Source organism: Chondrus crispus, genomic scaffold (genome assembly GCF_000350225.1).
Source record: "Chondrus crispus Stackhouse genomic scaffold, scaffold_8, whole genome shotgun sequence".
NCBI classification, from domain to species: Eukaryota; Rhodophyta; class Florideophyceae; order Gigartinales; family Gigartinaceae; genus Chondrus; species Chondrus crispus.
Genome location: NW_005178810.1, coordinates 132,468 through 154,847, shown reverse-complemented (window position 1 = coordinate 154,847; position 22,380 = coordinate 132,468). Strand labels below are relative to the sequence as shown.

At 53.0% G+C, this 22,380-nt stretch overlaps 5 protein-coding genes across 5 annotated transcripts; 3 read left to right on the top strand and 2 right to left on the bottom strand.

The window, feature by feature from the left end:
* The first annotated feature begins 3,356 nt into the window (after nucleotides 1-3,356).
* On the top strand, nucleotides 3,357-3,698 carry CHC_T00007604001 (hypothetical protein). Its single transcript, XM_005711833.1, has one exon. The coding sequence runs from the start codon at nucleotides 3,357-3,359 to the stop codon at nucleotides 3,696-3,698; it is 342 nt and encodes a 113-aa protein (XP_005711890.1).
* A 2,820-nt stretch (nucleotides 3,699-6,518) lies between these two features.
* On the bottom strand, nucleotides 6,519-8,402 carry CHC_T00007603001 (hypothetical protein). Its single transcript, XM_005711832.1, has one exon. It carries the CDS (start codon nucleotides 8,400-8,402, stop codon nucleotides 6,519-6,521), a length of 1,884 nt encoding a protein of 627 aa, XP_005711889.1.
* Nucleotides 8,403-8,409: 7 nt separating this feature from the next.
* On the top strand, nucleotides 8,410-8,508 carry CHC_T00007602001 (hypothetical protein). The gene has a single exon (XM_005711831.1). The coding sequence runs from the start codon at nucleotides 8,410-8,412 to the stop codon at nucleotides 8,506-8,508; it is 99 nt and encodes a 32-aa protein (XP_005711888.1).
* Nucleotides 8,509-13,376: 4,868 nt separating this feature from the next.
* On the bottom strand, nucleotides 13,377-13,475 carry CHC_T00007601001 (hypothetical protein). Its single transcript, XM_005711830.1, has one exon. The coding sequence runs from the start codon at nucleotides 13,473-13,475 to the stop codon at nucleotides 13,377-13,379; it is 99 nt and encodes a 32-aa protein (XP_005711887.1).
* Nucleotides 13,476-13,482: 7 nt separating this feature from the next.
* CHC_T00007600001 (hypothetical protein) lies at nucleotides 13,483-14,655 on the top strand. The gene has a single exon (XM_005711829.1). It carries the CDS (start codon nucleotides 13,483-13,485, stop codon nucleotides 14,653-14,655), a length of 1,173 nt encoding a protein of 390 aa, XP_005711886.1.
* The last annotated feature ends 7,725 nt before the right edge of the window (nucleotides 14,656-22,380 follow it).

Here is a 22,380-nt window from a genome sequence, read left to right as displayed (position 1 = left end):
TCGCGGACATCTCAAGTTTCATATTGAAGTCCCTCGAAGAGCTGCAGACAGAGTCGAAAGACCCAAAAGCGAGACTCGGTGCGTACGCCTCTGCAGTGGGAGATAGAGAAGTCCTAGAGAAGCGCAAGCAAGAAGCGGACCGCTTTCACCATCGTATTATACAGGCAAGCACGGGCATCGATACTCGCACGGCCGTCGAGTCGATCAGACGAGGCACGGGTAATGTGTTCAGGCCTTCGATAAGAGCCGAACGTAATCCTGCGTCGATATGTGTGAAGCTTGATTCTCAGGGGAGCGATGGATTACCGGACACGTGTGAGTCGCGTCTGAAAGCGGCTGTGCTACGGAGAGATAAGAACGAGCAAGTGGGCGCGACAGCAGTAGGACAGGGCGGAGTCGGGAAGACATGTGCCCTACGAGCGATCGCGCACGACGATAAGATTAAGGCGGAGTTTTCTGGAGGAGTGTACTTCATGTCGTTGGGGAAAGACGGAAACGTGGGACGGCTGATTGAAGAACTGTGTCTGATTGTGGAAGCGTCCGGTGGGAACCAGACGGCTGCAGAAATGCGGGAGCAGAGCGAGTTTGGAAGGGTGTTGGCAAAAGTACAAGCATGGTTTTGTAGTCATGTATGTCTGTTTATCATTGATGATGTGTGGGTGGTGAATGACATAGGGGCGAATATCCTTCAAAAGTTGTCTGTTCTCGCTGACACTGCAGGGGGCATCGGGGGAAGGAGGAGCAGACTACTGTATTCCACGAGGGATAGGGAGCTGCGTCAGATTGGAGAGCGGGTTGCTTTCGAGCCGAGAGAGACGGAAGGGAAAGAAGCAGTTGACATGCTTGTGCATGCGAGTGAGGCGAATCGAGACGAAGTGGATGATGCGAGATGCAAAGAAGTCGTGAGTGAAATACTGGAAATGTGTGGCGGATTGCCGCTTGCGCTGAACGTGGCGGGAACGAGCGTGAGGTACATGAGGGAAAGATGGGAGGGAGAAGTATCAGAAGCATGGGGGGCGTACCTTTCGAGGATGAAGAGTCGTAACACGATTCGCGGTGAGAGTCCGAAGGACGGATATTCGTCGTTGGATGAGACATTGCATACGTCACTAGATATCGTGGAGTCAGATGTGGGAAGGAGTGGGGAGACGGTTGATGAATTTTCGTTTCGAAAGATGCACCGGAGTCTGTGCGTTATGAAGAAGCAAGACCGGATACCTTTGAGTTTGGTTGGAGATTTGTGGGATATGGACGAGGAGCGGACGGAAAGGTGTGCAAAGGAGATGGAAAGGGTTGGACTAGTAGAAGTGCAGTATGAGAAGGATTGTGGTGGGTTGCGGGTGCATGATCTGACGCACGATTTCGCGGTGGAAGAAGCGAAGAAGACGGAGGGTGTAGAAGAGTGGTATAAGAAGATGGCGGATGTGTGCAGGGCAGGAGAAGGGTTGCTTGCGATGAGTGAGGACCGAGACGGAGAGGGGAAGAGCGCACGGGAGGAGTATGTTTTCGAGAATATATATCGTGTTTTGAAGCAGGGTGGGTGTGTAGAGGAGCTGAAGAGGCTATTTTTGAGTGCGCGATGGGTGAAGACAGTGATACGGAGAGGCGGGGTTTGGCAATACGAGGAAGCTGTGAAGGGATTGAGTAGAGACTTGAAGGGGAAAAGAGGAAGCGGGAAGGTGGGAATGGGACGGGGAGATGAGGATGCAGTGGATGGAATGGTTTTGATGATGCGGGCTGCGCGACTGAGTGTACCGTTTTGTGGTGAAAACAGTGCCGGGATTTACTTTCAACTATATGGGCGAGTGAAGCACAAGGCACGGGACTCAGGTTGTGTGCAAAAGATGCTGGAGGAAATTGAGAGATACGCACCACGGCCGTGGGTGCGGCCTGTGAGTGAGTGTGTAGCGAGAGCCGATGGAAAGATGGTGGAGCAGATTGTTCTGCCATATTTCGATAGCGGAGAAATTCAAGTGGGCATGGATTCCAGTGGTGAAGTGTATGGATGTCAGGTGGAGGGGTTCTCGGCAAAAGTAACAGTTTTCAGGCAATCTGCTGAGAAGGAGACGAAGATGGTTGAATTGGAAGGCGAGTTCGAAACGGAGAGCCAGGGCCCAGGGGCCAATGAACCAAGCAGTCAATTAGAAGGCGAGTTCGAAACGGAGAGCCAGGGCCCAGGGGATCTTGAAGCAAGCAGGCGCAAAATGTGTCGGCGTTTGAAGGCATGTTTTCGGATTTGCTTTGGAAGTGGAACCTCTGAGGTGACTGGAGAAAACCCGAGCGTGACTGGGGAAACCCCGAGCGTGACGAGAGCTAGGTGCGCAACTTTCTGTGGGAGGAAGGGGTATGTTGTTGTAGGATATGAAGACGGGACGTTGAGGCTGTGGAGTACATCGGAGAGGAAAGTATTGAGAAGTTTCCGCGGTCACAAGTCGGAAGTGGTTTGCGTTGCGATGAGTAGGGACGGAAGACGTGTGGTATCTGGATCCTCTGACGAGCGCGTGCGGGTGTGGGACGTGGAGACGGGAGCACAAGTCGGGGAGGCGTTAGTTGGACACACGGGTTGGGTGAGTAGCGTTGCGATGAGTGGGGACGGAAGACGTGTGGTATCTGGATCGTATGACAAGAGCGTGCGGGTGTGGGACGTGGAGACGGGAGCACAAGTCGGGGAGGCGTTAGTTGGACACACGGATTTGGTGCGTAGCGTTGCGATGAGTGGGGACGGAAGACGTGTGGTATCTGGATCGTATGACAAGAGCGTGCGGGTGTGGGACGTGGAGACGGGAGCACAAGTCGGGGAGGCGTTAGTTGGACACACGAGTTCGGTGAGTAGCGTTGCGATGAGTGGGGACGGAAGACGTGTGGTATCTGGATCGTATGACCAGAGCGTGCGGGTGTGGGACGTGGAGACGGGAGCACAAGTCGGGGAGGCGTTAGTTGGACACACGAGTTCGGTGAGTAGCGTTGCGATGAGTGGGGACGGAAGACGTGTGGTATCTGGATCGTATGACAAGAGCGTGCGGGTGTGGGACGTGGAGACGGGAGCACAAGTCGGGGAGGCGTTAGTTGGACACACGGGTTGGGTGAGTAGCGTTGCGATGAGTGGGGACGGAAGACGTGTGGTATCTGGATCGTATGACCAGAGCGTGCGGGTGTGGGACGTGGAGACGGGAGCACAAGTCGGGGAGGCGTTAGTTGGACACACGGATTTGGTGCGTAGCGTTGCGATGAGTGGGGACGGAAGACGTGTGGTATCTGGATCGTATGACAAGAGCGTGCGGGTGTGGGATGTGGAGACGGGAGCACAAGTCGGGGAGGCGTTAGTTGGACACACGGATTGGGTGGAGAGCGTTGCGATGAGTGGGGACGGAAGACGTGTGGTATCTGGATCGCGGGACAAGAGCGTGCGGGTGTGGGACGTGGAGAGAGGGATCACACTTCATACCGGGGGGGTAGAGGATTGGGAAGAAATCACGAGTCGGTTCCTGAAGACGGCAGACTTCGGTACTGCTTCTCGAGCAGGGCGAACACCACAACTATTTTCATGGGACAAAGGAATTGTGCAGAGGCGCGAGGATGGGTCTGAGGCCGTCTTGGCCCATTTGGACGATCCAATAGACTTGCAGATAGACCACGATCACGGGGTCGCAGTTGCAGGGTCGGGCAATCTGGTTGCTATCATGAAGCTAGTGGTGTAAGTATGTATCGAAGTGCGATGGCCGCTTGCCGCCCGAGACATTAGTAATGCGCTTGCAACTGAGCACGGTAGGACCGGGAGAGTTGTTTTGTTTTGTTATGAATGAGAAGCTCTGCTTGACGGGGGTTGCAATCCGTATATGTGTTTGTATGAACTACCGACCTGCTTCCCTTTCATCATTCATTCAGTGAGCAACTGTAGGGGGATGCGAGCGTACCTGACGTGTTCCATCGCGAAGGCTTGTCCTCCAAGCAGACAGAGGGCTAAGGAACGATCACAGCGGCGTCAAGCATTGGGATAGACTCAACACAGGCGGCACCTCGCAGCCTGCCAGCACGCAGAAGATATTGTGATGCAATGAGCCACGTGGATTTAGGTGCCCACGGATTCAACATGGAGGTCAACTCACAAAATGAAAGGATATCTGCTGTCCCCCAGCAGTCAGCTGCGCTCTTTTGCTCACTGTGTTACCTTGTGCAATAATGTGTAGGTACCTGGCCAGCAGATGCGTCAGTTGCATGCGAGTAAAGATGTAGAGGTATTGTTATTCATGCATAACGGTGCGTTGAGAAGCGTTGCAGACCGGCTCAAGGCGGGGGGCCAATCTTAAGAGGTGATAAGTACACGTGCACAGGGTCACAGGTGCAACAGGTCCACACGTGTGAGAAGAAAAACGGCAAACGAGGCCCACTTTTTTTCAATTTTACCATAAATTTCAAAATGTTCCATACATTTCAATTTTTACCATAAATTTCAATTTTACCAGGGAGGCGGAGGAAGGCACGGGGCGTCGGGGTGAGGGCGGGCGCAACGGCCGCGGCGGCGCTTATTCGGACGCGGGCGCTTTGAAAGGGGTGCGCGCATTGTGTGAACAGGAGACCGATGACTCCTCGTTTACTCGTCGTCGCTCGCTGTTCCCTGCGGGACAGACTGTCCTGTGCGGTCTGACACGCATCGCTGCGCACGGGCGGGAAGCAGAGCGGCGTGGTGCTTGCGCTGCGAGTTGCGCGTGGGTTGAACGGGAAGCGTTAGCGGGCGGAGACGCCGGCATGCTATGTGCGGTTTAGAAGACGCACGGCCGCGCGATTCGCACTACGCCGCCGGCACGGGCCATCTGTCCGCGCCTCGGCAACGGCGAGAGCCGCATGCGGATGCGGGGGCAGCTGCGCACGCTGGCGTGTGAGGCTTGTCTTTATTTTTCGCTCAATCAAGGGGGCGGCATAAGTGGCATATATTTTTTAACTATTTTTTTGGGCCGCGAGCGGACACGGGTGCAGCTGTGCACCGTGGCATGCGTGGCAACGTGTGGCGGGCAGAGCAGAGTTTAAAGACTGTGAAAAAGTTGCAGATCGCACCGCAGCAATAAGCGTTCGTGTAGTATAATGGTTAATTTAGCCGCTGTATATTTCGCTGTCACCGAAGAGATCCGGGTTCAATTCCCGGCACGAGCTTGCTGAGCATCTTATTTTTTGCCGATTTGGAGGCCCCGCGTAGAGGCCGGCGCGCCACGACAGGCAGAGGCGCGGGCGACAGATGGGACGGCAGGAAGAGGGGCGGGGCGGTTGCCGAGGGGCGGTACGCAGGTGCTAGGGTGAAGTGCTGCACGCGGAACGGAGGCCGCCGGACGGAGGCGTCGGGCGGGGCGGGGGGGAACGGAGAGAACGAGGGCGGGGACGAGGGTGGGGACGAGCGGGGCGAACGAGGACGGAGGAGCAGGTGGTGAACACGTGTGAAATTGAGTTGTTGGCCCTCGCTGGGCACAGGGGCGCAGCAGTGCCTCTGTGTCACTGTCAGGAGTGCTGACAGTGAAATGCGCAGGCGTCAAGCGTGTGCGCATGGCCCTCCAGACTCAGTTGCGCACACACGTGACACACGCATGACAGCGCCAACGGTTCTCCTCATAAGGGAGTGTCCGCACGAGGCAGACTTGTGCCAAGACCGGAGGGGTAAAATCGAATAGAAGGCCTTTTGCTTTCGACGATATCCCCACACATATCGATTTTTTTCTTTCTTTCTTATATATTCTTAATTAAAATGTCTGCAAAAGACGTCTACATCTCACCAAACCTCCACCCTTCTGCCGCGCACAACTCAGCTGCAACTACCCTCCGAAGGGTACTGTACCTTGGTCTACCAAGAGTAGTGAAAAATAATCCCGACTCAACAGCGGCCCCCAGAGTATCTTGTTTCTTATTGTTCAGCGGGCACAAGGCGAGAAATTTCAACTTGAAAAGTGGCCTCATATGACGTCACTTTTCGTCAAACTCGAGACACTACTGTAGAGCTGCTGCACACTCCCTGTTGTCTGGTAAACGGGAGTGGTTGGTTGGTTTTTCTTTGTCTGGGCAAGCGTGGGGTGTCTCGCTGTCTCGCTTCCGTCCTTCCTATCTCTCATGCAAGCCACTGATGCATTTCAGTTTCAGTTTCAGTTTCAGTTCACCATGCGTCAGCGCGCCGACCGCTGACCAAAACCTGACACGCATCGCGAGGCTCACGTCTGCCGCGAGCCTGAGCACGTCTGCACCGACCCGGACCCCTTTAGCACGCAATAAGGGGAAAATCCTTAATTAAAAAGGGATTTGAGGGCTTGTCTCAAAAGGGGAAAATCCTTAATTAAAAAGGGCTAATAGCCCTTTATAACTAAGGGAAAATCACTATCTCTGCCTCTTCCTGGAACGCGTCAGCGTGGAACGGCCCGCCCCGAGCACTAGTATTGTTATTGCATCTGGTCGCATTGTGCGCATTCATGCACCGTTTCCATGCGGATTCAGCCCTGATTCAAGTCCTCCGTCACCCGATCAAGATTGATTCAATCTTGCTATCAATTGATATCATCCCTACCGCCCTCACAGTCTTCCAAAGGACGCATCCGCCCATCCTTCCTCACCAACTCCAGCAGCGTCTTGGATCGACCTGGGCTCTTCACCCACGCAATCCTGTGCTCGTCGTTCCGCCTTCCCCTGCCCCGAGAGCGGTATGCCGCAGCCACACGCCCGACCGCACAGCAATGAGGCAGGGAACCCTCCGACTGTGCTTCTTCTCCGTCGCGTGCTCGCACCCTGCGTCCCACCAGCACTAGCCCTTCCTTTGCAGCCTCGGTTGCACTTATCGAGTCGTCCTGCAAAGAATATGACGTGTCCAAGTGACATGTCTTGTCACCGCTCCGGACTACTGATGTTCGAGGCGGCGCCCCGGGCACCATGCCGCAATTGTATTTGCAACTTGCTGACATCGCCAAAACCCTGCGGCTAGTCTCTAGCGTGACGCGTCGACAGCTCGGTTCCACCTTCACCAGCTTCAACCTGTAAAACACATGCACAGACGCCCCTACGAGAAAAGTAACGAGGATTAGACCGACCCCGATTATGAAGAAAATATTGATAGTTGCCACGGTCTTGACGTCCGAGATCAGGCTACCCAGTTCAGTCTGTAGCTCCGTCGATATCCAATTCACCTCAGTCCGAGACCTTTCTTCATCCCCATTTATCCAACTATGATATATCCGCCAGATCTTGTTGTAGTCCGCAGAGGTTAACTGCAACGCTTTGAACATGGCATCCGCCTCACTTTCGCTGCGCCCGTCCTGCATTCTACAAGCAGGAAGCCTCTTGTTGTGGATGTCGCCCATCACACTAAGGCAACATGTCACCTGACGCCCCTCTCGCATCATAAGCACTCCCGCCCTCTGTGTCACGACGAGAGTGGCATTCTCCCCGTTAAAAGTCTCTGTGCGTATACTGCGGTCAAAAGAACTAGACGGGCGGCTGTCCACCTCGTCGAATATGGCCCATGGTATTTCCATTTCGACCCTCTTGCCGTAGTCTATTGTGATACTTTGGCTTTTGAGGGTTGTCAAGGCGGGCGGCAACAGGTTTCCATCGTGCCATACAACCTCACTTGGCCTAGTACTGGCGTCCACACAAACAACTTGCCAGCTTGCTGGATATTCGGTGTTCCCGTCACAGTCGAGCATCAACTGTGGTAACTTGTTCATCCTAACAGTTACAGTGATGTTGTAGTCACTGTAAATTCGCAAATTATTGACAAATAGGAAATTGGGCACTATCTCAGTGACTGCGATTGACGCCTCCCCTGTCCAGCTTGTTTCCAGCAGGACGAATGATGCGAGGCCAGTAGTGATCAGCAACTTGTCGTCTTTCACCAACGCCGCCCCGGATTGGCCTGAGAACCATAACTCTCTGCCACTTCCTGTTAGCAACCATTGATCCGGAATGGCCGAAGTGATGATTTGTCCGTCAGCCTCGACCGCATCTCTGGTGTTCTGAATGACTTGTATGTCCCGCTCAGTGATTCCCCATGCTTCATCAGGTACCAGGTCCACCTCGTAGACTTGGTACGTAGCATTCACAATACGTTGAGAGCGTAATGCCGGGCTCCACGTTCCGTCACTGTTCCTTCTCACATCCAGTGGCTGTGACCTCCCGGCAGCCCCGTACCCAGTGGCGATCATGTTCCCCGACGCGACGTCAGACGAACCCGAGCCGAATTCGATCAATAAATCGGCAGAAACCAGGATAAATGCGACAAAAGCTATAACCAGCCTGAAACGCCAGTCGTTCCCATCCTCCTCAGTCACCAGAGAACTCCTAGTGTACGGCCTCGGTCGTAGTTGGACGGGAGAACCCGAGGATACTCGAGAACCTGCTCTATATGCCACATTTGAAGACCATAATTTCGCTAACATTGTGGTCATGACCAAACTCAAAGAAACGAACCGGACGACGTTCCACAGTGGGACCCCTATGGCCAGTTCAAAAATCATCGCGCGCGTAGTGTGTTTGCAAGAGTAGTGTTGCGTACTCGTGCTTTCTCCTCAGTTCCGCCGCGGCAAGTCGTACAGGGACAGTCTATCCCCCTCTGCCTTCTCCATCTTGGAGAAGCGCTGGCAGAGTCGTTTATTTAGGTAGCGCTGCCACTCTCCCGGCCCCCTCAGTCTCAGCTGCGGTAGGGGACACCTGCCCCCTGTGAGCCTATCCCCGAGCACATATTCGCCGCGTCCGGCGCAGGAGCTCTCCCAGCCATGGGCTTGTACAGTACGTATTATTTGGATGGCTAAAAATTCTGAGCGGTGATTGGCTTTACGCCGGAGGCTATCGGCGGCTGTGCGCCATATATACGGGTGCGTACTGTACAAGCCCGTGAGGCAGCGAGTTGATCACTTGATGGCCATGGTTGGACCTTTTGCCCATGGGGGGACGTGGTCGAGACGGAAAACGACAGAATTTGGTGGTCTCGGGACCATTTGAAGAGCCGCTTTCCAGCAGTGAAGATAAGAAGGTACAGTAGTTCCTCGGTATAAGAATATGTTCGGTGGGCGGGTTTTCCATTCTTATATAGAGGATAGATATTCTTTAATGAGGATTTGGTCCTACTAACACAGGAGAGTTAAGCTATTACTGTAACTTAAAAAAGTCGTCTATCCTACTCTGGCGCCCGGCCGCGGCCTCCTCAGCCTGCAAATCGCGCCTCAGGCGACGTAAGTACCCGTTTCCTTTGGGGATTCGGCCATCCCCAAAGGAAACGGGTGGATTTCCTGCCGTTACTGGTTTCTGAATATTGTACTGGCCCTTATTTTTGTTGTAAAAGTAGCTGGTTCTGTACCAGATTTTTGAAAAATCTTTCTCGTTGTATTCTTGTATAGAGTATGAATAAATGTTCGAAATTGGGGTCAATTTTGCAGGAACGAAAACAGTGGATGCGTTTTGCATTCTTATACCGAGGATATCCTTATATGAGGCATTCTTATAAGGAGGAACTACTGTATTACTGTACCGTTCCCTTTTTGTTTGTGGATGGCACTGTGAGAATCCCACATAGCACTCACGAAAAGAAGGGTATGCAGTGGTAGTAGTGTGCGGCACATACCGTACATTGGAACACCCTCACAGTATTACCATCTGCTACCATTCGTTTTTAGACGACACGTTTTCAGTGTTTGAGACCACTGAGGGGATCCTCATCTACGACTGTCGTTGTTGACATAGGCTTCTTCTGCTCTCACAAAAAGTCGGTCAGGGCAGAATTGCCGTCTGTTGGCTAGCTGTGGAGTTAGCGCACCTCATTAGCTTGTTTGCATCTACAATGTATCATGAATGATGCCGCCATCCGCCATCCCCTAACGAGGGCCGTTTGTCCTTGATTGCTACGCACTTGCTTTAAATACCTGGTATCTATCCTCTGATATCTGCCATCAGTCATCTTCAAATTCCTCTGTCAGTTTTAGCTACGGTGACGGCCGCGCGTCAGCATGCTTGTTCTGCGACGCTGCTCGAACCAGCGTAACGGGCTGGTGAGGGGGAAGTTGTTTGGGAGGGGGGCGGGCCACGTTCGTGGCAAAGCCGAGTACGAAGGCGCGAGAAACACGTGCGGGCAGCAATGCGCGAGCGGGCGGGGCGGGAGACCGGGTGCGGGTAAAGCATTAGGCATTAGGCGCTGCTAGGACCAGGACCAGGCGCGGCGCGACGCAACAGGCACAAAATGCGGTCATGTGGCGAGGTCATGCGGCGAGGCAGTGGCCGGCACGCGCAAGTTGGGCCAATAATGACAGGCGATATCTCCCAGGGCACGCCAAAGTCCACGTGACGAGGAGGTGTGAGCGATGGAGGCTCGGGAGCAGCGATGGAGGCTCGGGAGCAGCACCTTTGGATCGGTGCCATTCTATCGCGGGGCAGCAATGGGACGCCGCAAAGGGATGATGAGTGAGGGGGTTGCCAAGAATCAAAGGTGTTGAGATCGTTCATATGATAGGAGCATTGTTGCCGCAGGGCAGCAGTGTCTGGGGCGTGATGCATGCTTGCCTTCACGGTGCAATTTACAGTAACGTGAAGGATCAGTAACCAGGTTACATCCAGCAGCGTGGTTCGTCATCATCGTTGTCGGTAGGCTTGTCAACGCGATGGATGGATGTTAGCGGGCGAAGGTTGTTGGTGGTTGTCGGTGTTGGCTGACAGAGTGGAGGGGCAGAAGGCGAGTTGTTTTCAGAGGCGCTTCGGCAACAATAATGAGAGTCGGCGAGCACAGGCACGCGAGTACGTAGTGTCATTAACGGAAGCCTATGCGTTCGTACTCTCAGGGCCATTCCATTCATCGTGAGGGCCATTCCATTCATCGTGAGGGCCATTCCATTCATCGTGATTGGCAATCATGCAATCACGCAATCACGTCAATAAATGGTGCCTGCTCCCTTGTGGTTGGTTGTTTATATTACGTTTCCTAAAGAATAGTCATGCTCATTAAAGAAATAAACAATCGACTTAAAATTAATCTTGTGCTCCAACTTGCAGAACGACGTTAAATTATTGTCGTGATTGCCAATCACGATGAATGGAATGGCCCTCACGATGAATGGAATGGCCCTCACGATGAATGGAATGGCCCTGAGAGTACGAACGCATAGGCTTCCGTTAATGACACTACGTACTCGCGTGCCTGTGCTCGCCGACTCTCATTATTGTTGCCGAAGCGCCTCTGAAAACAACTCGCCTTCTGCCCCTCCACTCTGTCAGCCAACACCGACAACCACCAACAACCTTCGCCCGCTAACATCCATCCATCGCGTTGACAAGCCTACCGACAACGATGATGACGAACCACGCTGCTGGATGTAACCTGGTTACTGATCCTTCACGTTACTGTAAATTGCACCGTGAAGGCAAGCATGCATCACGCCCCAGACACTGCTGCCCTGCGGCAACAATGCTCCTATCATATGAACGATCTCAACACCTTTGATTCTTGGCAACCCCCTCACTCATCATCCCTTTGCGGCGTCCCATTGCTGCCCCGCGATAGAATGGCACCGATCCAAAGGTGCTGCTCCCGAGCCTCCATCGCTGCTCCCGAGCCTCCATCGCTCACACCTCCTCGTCACGTGGACTTTGGCGTGCCCTGGGAGATATCGCCTGTCATTATTGGCCCAACTTGCGCGTGCCGGCCACTGCCTCGCCGCATGACCTCGCCACATGACCGCATTTTGTGCCTGTTGCGTCGCGCCGCGCCTGGTCCTGGTCCTAGCAGCGCCTAATGCCTAATGCTTTACCCGCACCCGGTCTCCCGCCCCGCCCGCTCGCGCATTGCTGCCCGCACGTGTTTCTCGCGCCTTCGTACTCGGCTTTGCCACGAACGTGGCCCGCCCCCCTCCCAAACAACTTCCCCCTCACCAGCCCGTTACGCTGGTTCGAGCAGCGTCGCAGAACAAGCATGCTGACGCGCGGCCGTCACCGTAGCTAAAACTGACAGAGGAATTTGAAGATGACTGATGGCAGATATCAGAGGATAGATACCAGGTATTTAAAGCAAGTGCGTAGCAATCAAGGACAAACGGCCCTCGTTAGGGGATGGCGGATGGCGGCATCATTCATGATACATTGTAGATGCAAACAAGCTAATGAGGTGCGCTAACTCCACAGCTAGCCAACAGACGGCAATTCTGCCCTGACCGACTTTTTGTGAGAGCAGAAGAAGCCTATGTCAACAACGACAGTCGTAGATGAGGATCCCCTCAGTGGTCTCAAACACTGAAAACGTGTCGTCTAAAAACGAATGGTAGCAGATGGTAATACTGTGAGGGTGTTCCAATGTACGGTATGTGCCGCACACTACTACCACTGCATACCCTTCTTTTCGTGAGTGCTATGTGGGATTCTCACAGTGCCATCCACAAACAAAAAGGGAACGGTACAGTAATACAGTAGTTCCTCCTTATAAGAATGCCTCATATAAGGATATCCTCGGTATAAGAATGCAAAACGCATCCACTGTTTTCGTTCCTGCAAAATTGACCCCAATTTCGAACATTTATTCATACTCTATACAAGAATACAACGAGAAAGATTTTTCAAAAATCTGGTACAGAACCAGCTACTTTTACAACAAAAATAAGGGCCAGTACAATATTCAGAAACCAGTAACGGCAGGAAATCCACCCGTTTCCTTTGGGGATGGCCGAATCCCCAAAGGAAACGGGTACTTACGTCGCCTGAGGCGCGATTTGCAGGCTGAGGAGGCCGCGGCCGGGCGCCAGAGTAGGATAGACGACTTTTTTAAGTTACAGTAATAGCTTAACTCTCCTGTGTTAGTAGGACCAAATCCTCATTAAAGAATATCTATCCTCTATATAAGAATGGAAAACCCGCCCACCGAACATATTCTTATACCGAGGAACTACTGTACCTTCTTATCTTCACTGCTGGAAAGCGGCTCTTCAAATGGTCCCGAGACCACCAAATTCTGTCGTTTTCCGTCTCGACCACGTCCCCCCATGGGCAAAAGGTCCAACCATGGCCATCAAGTGATCAACTCGCTGCCTCACGGGCTTGTACAGTACGCACCCGTATATATGGCGCACAGCCGCCGATAGCCTCCGGCGTAAAGCCAATCACCGCTCAGAATTTTTAGCCATCCAAATAATACGTACTGTACAAGCCCATGGCTGGGAGAGCTCCTGCGCCGGACGCGGCGAATATGTGCTCGGGGATAGGCTCACAGGGGGCAGGTGTCCCCTACCGCAGCTGAGACTGAGGGGGCCGGGAGAGTGGCAGCGCTACCTAAATAAACGACTCTGCCAGCGCTTCTCCAAGATGGAGAAGGCAGAGGGGGATAGACTGTCCCTGTACGACTTGCCGCGGCGGAACTGAGGAGAAAGCACGAGTACGCAACACTACTCTTGCAAACACACTACGCGCGCGATGATTTTTGAACTGGCCATAGGGGTCCCACTGTGGAACGTCGTCCGGTTCGTTTCTTTGAGTTTGGTCATGACCACAATGTTAGCGAAATTATGGTCTTCAAATGTGGCATATAGAGCAGGTTCTCGAGTATCCTCGGGTTCTCCCGTCCAACTACGACCGAGGCCGTACACTAGGAGTTCTCTGGTGACTGAGGAGGATGGGAACGACTGGCGTTTCAGGCTGGTTATAGCTTTTGTCGCATTTATCCTGCTTTCTGCCGATTTATTGATCGAATTCGGCTCGGGTTCGTCTGACGTCGCGTCGGGGAACATGATCGCCACTGGGTACGGGGCTGCCGGGAGGTCACAGCCACTGGATGTGAGAAGGAACAGTGACGGAACGTGGAGCCCGGCATTACGCTCTCAACGTATTGTGAATGCTACGTACCAAGTCTACGAGGTGGACCTGGTACCTGATGAAGCATGGGGAATCACTGAGCGGGACATACAAGTCATTCAGAACACCAGAGAGGCGGTCGAGGCTGACGGACAAATCATCACTTCGGCCATTCCGGAGCAATGGATGCTAACAGGAAATGGCAGAGAGTTATGGTTCACAGGCTTTGCCGGGACGGCGTTGGTGAAAGACGACAAGTTGCTGTTCACTAATGGCTTCGAATCATTCGTCCTGCTGGAAACAAGCTGGACAGGGGAGGCGTCAATCGCAGTCACTGAGATAGTGTCCAATCTCCTATTTGTCACTAAGATACAATTTTACAGTGACCTCAACATCACTGTAACTGTTAGGATGGACAAGTTACCACAGTTGATGCTCGACTGTGACGGGAACACCGAATATCCAGCAAGCTGGCAAGTTGTTTGTGTGGACGTCAGTATTAGGCCAAGTGAGGTTGTAAGGCACGATGGAAACCTGTTGCCGCCCGCCTTGACAACCCTCAAAAGCCAAAGTATCACAATAGACTACGGCAAGAGGGTCGAAATGGAAATACCATGGGCCATATTCGACGAGGTGGACAGCCGCCCGTCTAGTTCTTTTGACCGCAGTATACGCACAGAGACTTTTAACGGGGAGAATGCCACTCTCGTCGTGACACAGAGGGCGGGAGTGCTTATGATGCGAGAGGGGCGTCAGGTGACATGTTGCCTTAGTGTGATAGCCACATCGACAACAGGGGGCTTCCTGCTTGTAGAATGCAGGACGGGCGCAGCGAAAGTGAGGCGGATGCCATGTTCAAAGCGTTGCAGTTAGCCTCTGCGGACTACCACAAGATCTGGCGGATATATCATAGTTGGATAAAGGGGGATGAAGAAAGGTCTCAGACTGAGGTGAATTGGATATCGACGGAGCTACAGACCGAACTGGGTAGCCTGATCTCGGACGTCAAGACCGTGGCGACTATCAATATTTTCTTCATAATCGGGGTCGGTATAATCCTCGTTACTTTTCTCGTAGGGGCGTCTGTGCATGTGTTTTACAGGTTGAAGCTGGTGAAGGTGGAACCGAGCTGTAGACGCATCACGCTAGAGACTAGCCGCAGGGTTTTGGCGATGTCAGCAAGTTGCAAATACAATTGCGGCATGGTGCCCGGGGCGCCGCCTCGAACATCAGTAGTCCGGAGCGGTGACAAGACATGTCACTTGGACACGTCATATTCTTTGCAGGACGACTCGATAAGTGCAACCGAGGCTGCAAAGGAAGGGCTAGTGCTGATGGGACGCAGGGTGCGAGCACGCGACGGAGAAGAAGCACAGTCGGAGGGTTCGCTGCCTCATTGCTGTGCGGTCGGGCGTGTGGCTGCGGCATACCGCTCTCGGGGCAGGGGAAGGCGGAACGACGAGCACAGGATTGCGTGGGTGAAGAGCCCAGGTCGATCCAAGACGCTGCTGGAGTTGGTGACGAAGGATGGGCGGATGCGTCCTTTGGAAAGACTGTGAGGGCGGTAGGGATGATATCAATTGATAGCAAGATTGAATCAATCTTGATCGGGTGACGGAGGACTTGATGTAAGAATTATGAAGTATAAGGCGTTTCCAGTGTAATCTAGAATTATCGGGAACTGTTGAGGACGTGTAAGCAACGGCACTGTACTGCGCTGTACCTTCCTGTCAGCCCGCACGCGGGTTGCAACCTTAATTCGCCAACGCATCCAGCGCACAGTATCCTTGCTGTAATGGTTACATTTAGTGTAACTACTGCCTAACACGTAGTTATATGGGTAGTTGTGCATTTTGCTGAGCTGTATAGGTTTTCACCGGAGCTACTAAGCCACGGTTTCCTGTACCAGCTTAGATTTTAGAACTCTATAAAAGTCTGAGTTCGTGTGGGCTTAGAGGACTAGCCTCGCCCATTACCAACCGAACATCAACGATTATCAACGAGAAGTATTTCCTCAGAACGAACTAGCCGATCTAGTGTTCACCTCGGACAGGCTGTCCCCCACGCCCATCGGGGGGTACCTTCGGACATCGGCAAGTAGGTGTCCAATCTGAGTTTCATTTTAAAGGGGTGCTCCAGACGAGCACTTACCAAGCTATCTAATCAGCTTTACAGTGTAACAGCTGTGAGGCGGGGTTTTTGCCACACTTGAATCAGGGCTGAATCCGCATGGAAACGGTGCATGAGTGCGCACAATGCGACCAGATGCAATAACAATACTAGTACTCGGGGTGTGACGTTTCATGCTGACGCGTTCCAGGAAGAGGCAGAGATAGTGATTTTCCCTTAGTTAAAAAGGGCTATTAGCCCTTCTTAATTAAGGATTTTCCCCTTTTGAGACAAGCCCTCAAATCACTTTTTAATTAAGAATTTTGAGTTAATGCTGCGTTTAGTGGGGCGATCGTGGTCTTTTTGTGGCAAAAGGGGGTGAAATGGCTTTCTTATAGTGTTGAGGGGGTGACGCGGTCAAATTTGCTGAAGCACCCATCCGATTGAGAAATATTTGTAGGGATCGTATGGGTGTCGTCTTCCACATGGGGGTGACAGAAAAGAATTTGGTTGTTCGTGAGGGGCGACAGAATCTGAACAAAGTGGACGGTGCTAAAAATTGTACTAAATGACAGGCGAAATCGGATACTAAGGCGTTACTAAAAGAGTGGCTACACTGCGGTATCCCCGTACAGCTGTTTCAGAGAGCAATCCTTCACTGTGTGATCTGCCATCCGACACAAAGAACAGGAGTACACACGCTTCTTCTTCGCAGCAGGGCCTTTTTCGTACCAGGTTTTTCTTCGCCTACCAGCCCTCCGAACCGGACGACCCCGTGGCGGCGGCAAAGCTTTTGGAATTTGCAGGTTCTCCTTCGTAGCAACGAGCTTCTTCGCATTGAATAAAATGTCGTCGACCCTTGCTTGTGAAGGAAGGCTATATTCCATATTGGCGTACTGCATAACCCAGGCAGATGTTAGATGGCGCGCTTCAATAAACCGATAGAGATTGCTTGGTCCATACTTTTCGAGAAGAACAGAGACGCCATGCCAACAGGGGAATCCAGACCCATTTGTAGAGTAAGCGCAGCAAGAAGGGGGGGTTTGGGTATTATTGCTAAGCCTTACAAGCCGCAGAACGGGTCCTTTTTGCTGACTAGCGACGGTGGCTTCCATTTGCGACGTACCATCCAGAAAACGCACAGAAGACCGATATACATGAGCTCTCTGAATTAGGTATGCGAGATGGTTCTGTGTGCGAGGAGGGACAGGAGATGTACAAGACAGGGCACTGTCCTGGCGACGCAAAACATTTGTTCTCTGCAGAAGCACGACCCTTGAAAGCATCTTCTGAGGCTCCACGGAACGAATATTATTCCTAAGATCAGCTGACATCTGGCTTTCAGCCCCCTGTGAAGTTGTTATAAGGTCTTCTAAGCAGGAAAATGCCCTGTACACTTCAGAATCTTCGAATCTATCCAGATAGGCCTTTTGTGTCGCAGAAAAATCTGCTTTCAGAGCGTACACCTGTTCTCGAGACGGAGCATATACTGCTCGTTCATACAACCGTATTCCCACGCCCTTGTTAGATCCTAATCGCGCGGACATGTTTTTTTAACATGGAGAGGATCCAGGAATAACGATGCATTAGTCATGACGTCCCGGTAGGCTGCGTCGATGGACTTCTCCTGATCGACAATTGTCACCCTCCCATTAATGTCAAATCCCGGAATTTCCTTACATGCCCGAAAGACCTTTCTCCAGGACTCTTTGTTCTCAGGGCCCACGAAGTGCGCAAAGACCAAAGGACAGAGCTGATGATTTGCATCGTACCCGATTACCTGAAAAGTAGACCCATACGACTGCATTCCTACCCCTTCGCAGTGTGCGGCATCCGCACTGGCCGTTCGTCGACCATGTTGGCAGTAACTCTGCGCGGAAGAAGGAACAAACAGCAATCCGCTGTAATAGCGACCGTTGCCTATATCAGATACTTCCACATCTGCGGCATTAAAGGAAGCATCCTTCGGTAAATCGTTTGCCTTCTTGCACTGCTAGAATATATGACGAGCCGCCTTAATCCGTTGTTCCCTGATCTCCGCTGCACAGCAAGTAAAAATTTCTACCTTATGCCCCACCCCTCTGAGCGCATCTGCGTAACCTTCCAATGCGGCCATGTCTACGGCGCGCGAAATGGTGAAATGACGGAGCATCTCTGTCCGAATACTCCGATAATGACTATATGGAGGCTGACGCAAATACAGGCGCTTCGCTCGAACAACGGAAGCGATTGTTTTGCAAGGCACATTCGGATCGCTTTGCACGTGTTCTAAAATTGCTCGGGCAAACTGATGTGGGGTATATGCAGGGGCACAAGAAGACGATCTTGACGCAATTTTCATTGGACTGTCCGCGACATGTTGCCCGAAGCACTCATTGAGGTGGTCTTGGTACTTGTTCAGTTTCCAAAAACCGGTCCTCGGTTGCCAATCGAAAACAAAAGTCGCATGGCACCCATCTGTGCGGCACTTCATGCGCACTTTCACAGTATTCTGCATAATGTTAACTCCCCGTTGCACCCCGAGGTTCGCAGTGTGTGCTCTAATCAGCTGCTCACATCTCCACCGGCCCTTCAAGGCGATCCCCACTTTCGGTTTAACGTCCACAATTGGACGGGGCTTCCATGTCATGGCAGGCAATCGATCTGCTCGCAGTGCATCTTTCGCACGATTCATGGTTCGTCGCTTCGATTGGCGCTTCTGTAGCGTTCGACGGGTTTTCTTGTCGATATCATCCGGAATAGGATCGGCAGCGCACTCTTCAACATCCTCTTCCTCTTCCTCACATTCAATTGCCATGTAATTCTTCGGGTCGAAGTCCTCATCCGGCGTAACGTCTTCTTCGGAATCAATTTCCAAGCACTCGGCCACCTCTCTGTCTTCCTCAAAATTCCTTCCTGCCTCACTCCCAAGATCATCTCCTTCATCTTCAAATTGTACTCCGTCGATGCATTCTTCCATTCTCTCCACGTCTGCGAACACCCCTGAATTTTCGCCATCCTTGCTGACATTTTCCTCGTCCATTTTGTCCGCGCTGCTCTCGCGAGAAGGATCGTCTGCTGTGCTGCGAAATCGGCAGAAAAGACGACGGGATGGTGGTGGAGTTATACATTTCTCTACCTCGTCCACATCATCGTTACGTTCACCGTTGGACACACTATCTTCATCCTCTCCATCCTTGTCAGTACCATCATTTTCAAGCACCGCCCGCAAGTGAGAATCCATTTCTCTCTCTGTTCTCTCCCTTTTCTCTCTGTCCCTTTCCTTCTGCAGCTGCGCAGCCCTTGCTCTTTCTTCCCTCTCCCTTTGCAGTTGGGCGGCCCTAGCTGCCTCTTCTCTCTCTTTTTACAATTGCTTCCAGGCTCTCGCCTGCCTCTCCCGTACAGCGTCTTCCTCGCTGTCACTGCAAACGTCTGACGCGCCCTTCGAAGCCTTCTCGTGCTCTTCCTTGTTCGAGCATTCTCTTTGGCGTTGAGTCTCCCTGACATTGTCTTGTTTCTCTTGCGCAGCGCGTTCCATTTTGTCGAGAGCGAGCTCTCTTTCGGAAGAGGTTTTGCTAAACGCGACGAATGCCGGCAGTAACACGACCTTACCACACTGAATATCCTCATCGATTTCTATGTACCGAACTTCGCTCTCCGCCTGCCGCATGGCACGCGTGAGTACTTTCATACACCTGTCCGCACAGCGCGGTTGAACTGCCCGCACTTTGTCGGGGTGGACGAGAACGGCAAGACGCTTGTACTGCTTCTTCATTTCACGCAATGTTGCGTTGCGCGCAGATACGCAAAAAACGTCCATGAGGGGTGTCACACCTTCTTCCACAGTGGCAAGGTGACGGATTCCCTGCGCCATGGTCTGGGGCAATAAGCGCATTTTGAAAAGACGAATTTGAAATGAAAGCAGAGGAGGGGCACAGGGGTGACATGGCCATGGGGATAGGGAACGATGTCTGTCGTGGAGGTGACAGTCGATAAGGGGGCCACACCGGCGTGGCGTTCATTGATCAACAAAAGCCATTTCACCCCGTTTTTGCCACCAAACCACACCCCATCGCCCCACCAAACAAAAATCTCCCCTTATTTTATTGTGCGTTGGTGATTTTCCACAAAAAGGTTCATGCGCATGGAAAATCGTCCCCGATTACCAGCTGCACGAGGAGGCCGATGTGTACGAGTGCGTCGAAGAGCAGACGTACGCTGCCATCGCCGCGCGCAAGCGCAAGGAGGCCCGCGACTTCATCGACGCCGACATTGATCCCGACGTCGACGAGGTCGACCACGCCGCCTATGGCATAGAGCGCGAGTTCGAGCTGGAGGACGAGCTCTCCGTCGTCAAGGCTGGGCTGCGCGAGGGCCGGAAGAGGAAGAGAAATCAGTCCGGCCCAGTCCGCCCGCCGTTGCGGCACGAAGCGTCGCAATAAACAAAAGGAAAAGGACGTGATCTCTCCTCATTCGGCCGCAGCCGAGGATCAACTTCTCCTGTCGTATTCTCTCCCTCTGCTCCGCCTCTCCACCCCCACCCGCCCCCCACCATCCCCCGCCGGCCCGCGACCACTCCTCGCACTCTTCCCCCATGTTATGGCGATCCCCCGCCTTCCTCCCCTCGGCCCCCCTGCCGTCCGCGCCATGCCCCGTCCCTGCGCCCCCCTAACATTAACCGCCTCCGCGCCCTCCGCAGTTCGGCAGTGGTGATAGTGGTGGTGGTGGTGGGTTTGTCCGTTGGGGGATAAGTGTCTTGACAGCAGGTGAACCCCTTTTGAGAGCCCTTCCAACATTCCTTCATGACGCAGTGGGAACGGAAACGGCGGCGATCACAATACAGTTTGACCTTTTCGTAACCCCCATATCCAGCTCGGCATTGGCATGGGCATCTCGTGGACGACCCGCTTGACGACCCACTGCGAATGGAGTCAGGGATTTCAGCAGCGAGTACCGAAGCCCGCACAAGAACAAAGAGGGCGAGGAAGAGAGTCAGCTTGATCATTGCGTGAGGTCGGTTGGAGAGTTGGAGTTATGAGTGAAATTAACGTTTAAATGCTGGATACGAGTTGGTGAGCATCAGGGGAGGAGGGAGGGTGGTCTCAGGGCTTTTTATAATGAAGAGCGAGGCGCCGTCCCAAGGCAAGAATGTGTGACACAAGTCGCCTCGCTTGCATCGGAGCCGCCCCGCGCGCGCCTGTCCGACGACACGCGCGCGCTGCTCCACGCCAAGTACCCGTTCCTCGCGGAGCAGGACTGCCGCATGGACGCGCTCATGTCGCTGCCAGACTACCGCCCGGACGACTACCGCGCCTATTCGTGGGCGTACCGCACGCTGAGCCCGTGGGCCTCGAGCCGCCTCCTGGAGCTGCTGGGCCTCGTCGCCACCTTCGCCGCCGCGCGCGCCGCGCGCCAGGCCGGCAACGAGGACTGGGACAGGGAAGCGGCGCATGATGCGAGCAAAGAGATTGATTTTCGCCCAGGGGCTTGTGGACAAGCAGTTAACGGATGTGAAATCATCATTGTGGACGCAACAGGAAAGGCTGTATGAAAGGCTGTATCGCCCACAACTCGACAAAACTTGACTGCCTGGCAATTACTGCGGCGTGGTGGATATCAGCAGCCGTGTACACCATACTGAACGGGAGAATAAAAGGCTCCACGCTGGGATGTTTTGCGGAGACGGTCATGTTGAGCCAAGCGGCCAACGTGAGTGCACTCGAAACTTGCTCCCGCCGCTTTGTGCAGCGCATTTGTACATTTTACTCCCCCTTCGCTGGACACGGAGTAACGTAACAAACGTGATGCTGTGGCGTATTGTGGAGGTTGAAACAGTCGATAATGGGGCCACATCGGCGTGGCCGATCACGAGATTAATTGTCCCTACAGTATCCGTGTTCTAGAAATGTTGAGTTTAATAGCTCGATTACTTGCCATTTTGGACTACTACACGGGCGAAGAATCCCAATTGTGTTGTTTGGGACGGGTGACCAAAGGCGACATTTCAGTGGTCGGGTCTAACATACTACTGATATTCTTCCCTTCGCCCCCCTTGTGCAACAAATTCGCGCCATTCACCCCCTCAACACTACAAGAAAAGCCATTTCACCCCCTTTTTGCCACAAAAAAGACCACGATCGCCCTACTAAACGCAAAATCTCCCCTGCAATTTTTGCACTGCGCTGAACCCCACCAAGCCCTTCCGCGTTTGTCGCCGCTGTCACGGCGCGTATGTCCCCGTCAGCCGGTAGACAAGGCGTAAACGATATGGATCTGGAATCCATTTCGGGTCTGCACGTATCTAATCAACCTCATCCAATATTGAAAATTTCCCGACCAGCACATACTGTACGTACACAAACACCTCACACGTCATTTTCAACGCCTACGTGGACACGTGCCATATACATTGTTGCTATGGAGCAACGCAATTCTTTGTCTCCTCCAAACCTTTTCCACCGTTTTACTTCCCCTCCTCTGTTCCCTCCCGCCCCCCTCCCTCTCCATCCT